General features: G+C 46.4%; 1 protein-coding gene across 3 annotated transcripts in view; it reads right to left on the bottom strand.

Moving 5' to 3' along the window:
- MAP2K5 (mitogen-activated protein kinase kinase 5) overlaps nt 1–7845 on the bottom strand; it is a 153232-nt gene that overhangs the window by 36975 nt on the left and 108412 nt on the right. For all 3 annotated transcript variants that reach the window (XM_053954859.1, XM_053954860.1, XM_053954863.1), the window contains 2 exons: nt 1117–1143; nt 767–799 (listed from right to left, as the gene is read on the bottom strand). In XM_053954859.1, coding sequence (XP_053810834.1) covers nt 767–799; nt 1117–1143 — 60 coding nt within the window. The remainder of the gene's footprint in view (nt 1–766; nt 800–1116; nt 1144–7845) is intronic.

Genomic DNA, 7845 nt, shown 5'->3' with positions numbered 1-7845 from the left:
TTTTTTGACAGCACAACCATTTGCAGCCTTTTAAAAAGGATTCAAGTGGCGATACAGTTATTAAAGAGATTTCAGTCTCTTGACTTTGAGCTGCTTCTTTCAAGGGAGAAAAACCCCTCCACTTTTTCAAGGATTCTGGAACATTTTTCAAGTGTTTAGAAGACAGAGGTCTGCCCTCAGCTATCTCCTCACTGTTCAGAGTTGGGCTCCTGCTACAGCTCAGCTGGGGAGGGATGTGGGAGATGCAAGGAGTGTTTCTCTCCAGAAATGTGATGTTTTGCCACTGAAATCCAGTCTCCTGCTCACACCTGCATCTCCTGCATCCCGGTATTTTATTGTGGCCTTCTGGCTGAATAAAAATGTTTGGATGACATTCAGGTGCTCTCCTGCTTACCCCTCATTTTCTCTCCTCGTTAAAATGCCCTTTTTTGCCCATCAAAACCTCCTTGAACACACCCACGATGAAGATTTGGTTGTCCCTGTCCCAACTCATCAGAGGAACGAGTCCCACGACGAGGCTGAGGCTCCAGGACCCCGGCAGCTCCGAGCCCTGCCTCGTGAGACACCCAAATCTTGGATAAACTCAATATTTAGAGCAGGAAAGCAGCAGAGAGCGGGACCAGGCCAGTTCATGTGTGAGAGCTCCAAGCTGCAACTTGTGCTGGGGAGGATGTTGGGCATTGTGCTTCATTAGGAAACAAAATATAAGCTTTCCACTCCATTAGGAATGACTTTAGGAGTGAAAGCACATAAGACGACGACTCACCTCATCAACAATGCACTGCAATAACTGGAGAGGCTGCAATGGCAAGGAGAGAGGGGGGAAAAAAAAGTATTAGACTATATGCAATATCTTTACAGTGGAGTGGAAAGAAAAAATCATTAATGCAATAAAATATAGCAAGATTAATCAACGGCAGCAAACTCTTATCAAAACATTGATGCTCAGGATGTTCTATTATTTCTAATGGTACCTAATCTAATACAGGCAGTTAAAGGTTTGCATTTTCTTCAAAATGCAATTTGCTAAGTTTAAAACAAGGCATTCAAGCATGCAGAGGGAGCAGCCATCAGGAAAAAGAAAAGTGAATTTTTTTCTGAACTCATAAAGCTTACCATTAAAGATCCCTGGTTTTTCTGAATCTGAAAAAAGACAATATGTAATTAGCATGTCATAATCAAAATGACTCACTTGGACACATTATGATCACTGAGAGAAAATTATTGCATCGCTGGTGGCAATTTGTGGGCATGTGTTAACACAATTTACATAATGAAAATACACAAATGTTAATAGCTCGCTTCTCATTTATAGGCGAAAGTCAGCAGAATGTTAATTTCACACAACACTTTTTAGTACCCTCCAGGTTGTATTAGAATAGGAAGAAAAACCATAATCCATTTCAAAAGGCTGTTTACGATTCAGATATAAATAATGTTTTATATTGCTAGATTGTGAACACTGGGCTTAATGTTGCAATCATTGCTAATGTTATGAAGCTCACTCTTTTTAAATTAAAAACCGATTTATTTAAAATTGAAATTAAATCATAGTCAGAAATTAGAATTCTGGATTACTGCCAGGCTCTGCTCACAATCCCTTTTTTGTGAAGAAAACTTTAATTATGTGGTTGAAGTATCTAGTGCTGCTCAGGAAAGCCTTTAACACTCCACTTTTCCCCAAGTTTTTTATCCACTTCTCCTTGGACTCTGAGCAGAGCATCACCACCCACGAGATGGGGAAGTTTGGTGAACTTTGTGTTGTTTCCAACTGAAAAGGGAAGATTTCTCTCTGAATTTCTGAACAACCTGGGGGAGAAATCCATCCACAGTTTGCACTAACAGAACCTCTCACTGCTTCAAGAGCCGCAAAATCTCCTGACCCACGTTCCCCTCGATGAGAAAAAAAGAAACAAAGGCAGGATCCCACCACAAGGAATGAAACACAAAGCACAGAGCAGGGGCTTTGTGTAAAACACTGAATTACTGAATTTTGGGGTGCTGCTCTCCCAGCACTTCCCAGGGCACCCCGTTTCTAATGGCTGGGGTAATTAATCACCTGGTTTTGCCCAACACACACGGAGTTGTTGGCAACCCAACGTAATCCTGACGCAAACAGAACACGATCCTCAGTGAAAATGTTCTTTTCTAACCCCAGTCCTCTGCCTTGCCCCTTCCATTCCATACTCTCCCCTGCCTGGTGCCGGGATGATGAAACTTTGGGCTCCCAGCAGCTTTGGGAGCTCTTTCCCCATCCCCAGGCAGGGGCAGGATCCTCCAGCAACACTTTTCCAGCTGTAAAATGGGACAGAGAGGAGGGTGAAGACCAGCACCAAGGAAACAGCTGCTGTTACACACCTCAAGTCTTTTATTACTGTATCAGCAGCACACAAACATAAAGTTCCTGAGTGAAAATCTATTTTTTCTAAGGAGGAAAATTCAATAGTAAATAGGCAGAAGCAGCCCATTATATTTTTTAATCGTCAATCTCCATCTATTAGAATTCAACAGAATAAATCTGCTGGTTTTGCTAATAAGCGAAATATTCCGTGGCTATAAAAACCCTTTATTTTTTCCCCCTACTTCACTTCCAGATGTTAAATGACAAAATAGACTGAGCTTATTCAATAGGGATGATTTGGAGCTTCTTTACATTAGAGCACAGGAACAGTTTTTAGCCAAACAGATCATCAGTCACATTTCCTTCCTGGAAAAATAGCTCTTGTCACGGAAGGGAATCGAGGTGGGGTCACACGGAGCGGCCCCAACACGGGTATGATTACATCCAATTTCAGAGCAAGATTTAAAATATCATTTCTAATAAAAGCACTCGGCCCTCCTAATGAAAAATCAAGCAACACAAATCCAAGTGTTAGGGAATTCTCCCCGCGACACCGGCGGCGCCGCCGGAGCCCGGCCCAGCCGTGGCCCCGCTCCCACACACGTCGTTACCAGCCTTTATTACACAATTCTGATGGCAACAAATTATTTGGAGATCATCTTCATAAATTTTGCATTGAGGTTGCCGTGCCACTACCTGGAATTGATTCAAAACACTTAAGACACTCAATTACTTTTTAACACTGTTACCCGGTGTAACGACATCGCCGCCGCTTCCCTCGCATCTGATGATGCAACATCATTGTAATTGATTCATTTTCTCAATTAAATAAAGCTCCCGTGCTCTCCTCTCTGCAATGCCACCGAGACTCCCCAGCTAGATGGATTACCTCTTCTCCCTGCCTTGGATAAATGGCTGGTGAGGCCACGCTCTGCTCCTCCCTTCCCTCCACAAAGCTGCAGCCGTATTTTTCAACTTGGGAGCGGGGCTGAACTTTGCTGTGTTTATATTAGGCAGATTTTTCACTGCTAAAAACACCCTTGTTTACCTTTTTCCCAGCTCCCATTACGGGGCAGCTTCCACCACCATAAACCAAAGCCGAGCGCCGACAACTTTACGGCCGGGGCTTCTCCTCTTGCCCACAGTTCAGGGAAAAGGGAAGCAGCAGCTTTCCTGAGCATTAACAACTGCTTTAAAAGGGCTCCTCAGAAAATGTTGTCCCGTTTTTGTCTCCTCCCCTGAGTGCCAGGTTTTTGTGCATTACTGGGAGACGAGAGGTTTTGGAGGCAGCTTCACCTTGAGGGATCCGAGTGCAGCGGCTGCAGCTCAAAAGCGGGAGAAAATTTGAGGTGTTCCTACCCCACATGATGCCCAAAAAAAACTTGGGGATTGAGGAGATTGTTGTGTTTTGATGTTTTCCATGAAGAATTTTAAATAGTGAAATGGTAGCAGTGACACAAGAAAAGCCAGAGTGAAAAGAAGACCAAAAAAAAAAAAAAAAAAAAAGCAGGATGTGTTTTGAGAGCATCAAGGAACACTCTGATGTCCTTGATAGAACATCCTGTGCCCAGCTCTGGGACCACCCAGCTCCAGGAGGTCATGGAGCTGCTGGAGCAACTCCAGAGGAGGACACGGAGCTGCTCCAGGGCTGGAGCCCCTCTGGAGCCAGGCTGGGAGAGCTGGGAATGTTCCCTGGAGAAGGGAAGGATCCAGGGGGAGCTCAGAGCCTGAAGGGGCTCCAGGAGAGCTGGAGAGGGACTGGGGACAAGGGATGGAGGGACAGCACACAGGGAATGGCTCCCACTGCCAGAGGGCAGGGATGGGTGGGATACTGGGAATTAGGAATTCCTGGCTGGGCTGGAATTCCCAGAGCAGCTGTGGCTGCCCCTGGATCCCTGGAATGTTCAAGGTGAGGTTGGATGGGGCTGGAGCAGCCAGGGATGGTGGAAGGTGTCCCTGCCATGGAATGAAGCTGAACTTGAAGATCCTTTCCCAGCTAAAGCATTCCAAGATTCCATGATCATTCCCCCTCAGAAAAGTCACTTTTAGCCTCTCAGCACCAAGACTCTCCCTCAGCCACACCAGAGCATCTCTGAGCTCTGCCCACCACCAACTCCCCCTGCTCAGAAGCTTCTCCAACTTTCCAAAAGCAACTGCAACAGTCTGAACTTGCAGAAATAGCTCTGCCATTTGACATTTTTGAACCTGCCTTGTATTTTCTGCGGCTTTACCTACGGCGTGTGACGGTTCACGACTTGCAGAAACAGGGAAATGATCAATAAATAAACAGGGAAATGATCAATCAGTCTGTCCCACTATCAGAGTATTTCTCATGCCACGGGACACCAGTGGAACCTGGATAAACCACTCCAGAAAGCACAATCTCCAAAAAGCAGTTTGTTTTTTTTTCCCCCCCCAAGGCTGGTTAAAAATTCCAAAGTTTGTCTCCTGCTTCATCTCCCATTTAATGAATGCCTCTGGTCATGAAAGGCAACTTCTGACAGACCATCAGGTTATTTTTCTGTCTCCATGGAGATCCCTGGGCAGGGAGGTGGCTGAGAAGACCTCTCCCATCCCTTTCACATTGCAGCCACCAGCACAATCAAGGAAACTCAAATGAATCCACCCCGGGTAACTTGGAGGAGTCACCAGCTACAGCTTTAATTTTCGCTTTTACTCCCTGGAATTAGGACTTGCCCTGGAGCTCTTGTTTGAGAGATTTGCAGGTGACCCAGGGTTAGATCTTCCCATAGCAGTTAACAAATTTTCTCTTTACATATATACTGCTTTTCAAGCTCCTGATAGTGTTTTTTTTAATAGAAAAACCCATCTACCAACAAATCATACAGTTATGATTTTTAAGGGAGGCTTCACACGACAACATTTCTCTTCCCGTGGATTTTAAAAGCAGATAGAAGTTATTTTTCATCTGCACAAATGAGGGTTGAGTTTTAACAGCAAAAAATAACATCGTGTCCTACTGACAAAAGCTTTATCTCTGCCCTGACATAAAAGGTAAAGGAGTATCTAAATATTCTGGTTTCCATGGGGGCTTCACCACCATTCCACAATTCCTGTGGAATTAAAGGATGATCTTCAGATATATTTTACAATTTCTTGCAAAATTGCAATTGCTGATACTTCTGCAAGAAGTCAAAGCACTAAACCAGTGAGAATGACCCCCCCCTAATTTGTTCCTGATATTCTAAACACCCTTCCCCATCCCCATCTGGGGATTTTGCAAACGGCAAACTTCAATCACTGTCACAAAACATAAAAAAAAAAAAAAAAAAGGAAGAAAATTATTTCAAAATAAAACAATAGACAATTCACAACAACCTTAATATTAAATATATTCTTACAATTATATTATGCTGCTTTTCCCTGAGGTCTCCAAACAAATTTATATAAAGAGATTATTTCATCCACCATTGAACTGCAGCCACTTCTTAGAGAAATCTCTTTACCAGAGTTTAGAAACACAATTCAACAAAGTGGGCATGGAAAGCTCCACACTGTTGGAAGGATTGTGGTGGCAACAACTCCTCCCAGCAATAATTTCTACACCAGAGTAGAACCAGAACACCCTGACAACAAATCCCTTGGTCAGCAGGAGTAGGGACAAGGGAAAAAAAACCCAAATTTAGCAAATTGCTGTTGAAAATCTTGGAATGATTTAAGTTGGAAAAGGTCTCCAGGATGACAGGGTCCAACCATCAGCCCAAACCATGTCTGCAGGCCTCGTTCCCAGCGCCACAAAAAGTGGGTGAGGAGAACAAAGAATGGTCCAACAGACACTGAACAGAGAACTGGGTTTTGTTCCACCCACATCTTGCTTGGTGTCACCCAAATGACAACAGAGAGGGACAGCAGGAGAACTTGCTGGGCACCGTGGGAGAGAGAAAATGAGCACAACTGAGCAGGAAGAAAATGACAGAATGCTCTGAAGGATCCAGTAAAAAACCCCAAACCTCCAAAAACCCACAAACGTCACGGTGGGATGTCCAGGAACCACAGGCTGAACCACTCAGGGTGATCCCTCCTCCCTGTGCCTCCTCAGCCTGGGCATCCCCAGGGAGCTGTGGGAACGTTCAGAGGAGAACCCCAACAGTCAGAAATCCAGGGAGACCTGGAAACAGAGCAAGGACATCATAACCAGCACCCCTCCTTCCACTCACAACTGCCCTCAGGTCCTGCAGCACGGAAAAACCTTCCCAGGAACAAAGCAGAGGAACAACTCTGAGGAGCTGAGAGGCTCCAGCAGCAGCAGGGTGGAAGAGCAGCAGATGAATTTCCACGAGGATTGTCCCTGCTCCTGAGGACAACCCTGCAAGGTCCCTCCTGGCTTGGAAATGAACAGGTGAAATGGAGATTGCGGAAATGTCTCACTTTTTGAGCCATCTAAAAAAAAATTCAGATCTTCCTCTGAGGAGCTGCAAAATCAACTGTGATCACTGCAGATGTCACAACCCCAGGGAAAGCTGAAGGGAGTAACTCAGAGCAATAAAAATTTGGGTTCATCAGGGGAGTTTTCTACCCAAGCTGAGGCACCACCATCCTCTCCTGTGTCACTGGACTGCCCACGGAGGCTTGTGTTGCACCCTCAGGAATCAACCCCAAATTTCCATGGGGCTGGCAGAAGAATGGAAGCTCTGGAGATGAGGGAAACACCTCAGAATCATTCACTCCTCATCTGGGGCTGGAGGTTCCTCGCTGTGCTGAGCAACCACCACCCAGCAGAGGAGGAGAAGACCCCGTGCCTGAGGGAACACGTTCCTGAGCCTCTGGCACAGCCCAAACCCTGGGAATGCCGTGTCCTCCCCCACGAGCGCCTCTCCAGCCCTGAGGAGCAGGAGCTGCTGAGAAGCACAGCTCCAGTCTGAGCTCCCACAGCTGCAGCCCTGCCCAGGGAACAGGCAAAGGAGCAGCGGGCTTGTCTCTGGCCATCTCCTGGGAGGGAAGTGCTCCTCATCCAGGCCAGCAGAGCCTGTGCTGAGCGCTGCTGGGCCTGCCCCTGGATCCCTGAAGTGCCCTAGGCCAGGCTGGAGCACCCTGGGGTAAGTGGGAGATGTCCCTGCCCATGGCAGGGGATGGAATGATACGGTCTGAAGGTCCCTTCCAACCCAGAGCAGTGTTTGATGATGATAAAATTCCAGTAAATGCAATATTTCCTGATGGCTCTCCAAGGGCCACCTGGGCCAGCCCAAGCACACAAATCCCTCTGCAGCCCTTCTGCCTCAGGGAAGCTCCAGTCCCAGGTTTAAGGTCCCACTCAGGCAACTCCTTCCCGGGCATCGCGGCAGGAACGGGATTTGGGAGAGGAGTTTCCTTCCAAGCCCTCCAGGGACATCTCCCATTCCACCAACTCACGCAGGAGATCCTTCCAGATCTGCAAAGACCTCTCTGCAGGAATTTCAGTATTTCGTGGAAAGCTGGAGTGGTTTGGGTGGGAAGGGACCTAAAAGCCCACCTCGTTCCACGCAAGACAGAAGAAATCCTGGGAA

Source organism: Vidua chalybeata, chromosome 13 (genome assembly GCF_026979565.1).
Source record: "Vidua chalybeata isolate OUT-0048 chromosome 13, bVidCha1 merged haplotype, whole genome shotgun sequence".
In the NCBI taxonomy this organism is placed as follows: Eukaryota; Metazoa; Chordata; class Aves; order Passeriformes; family Viduidae; genus Vidua; species Vidua chalybeata.
The sequence above is the reverse complement of the archived record's forward strand: the minus strand, read 5'-3'. Positions and strand labels throughout refer to the sequence as shown.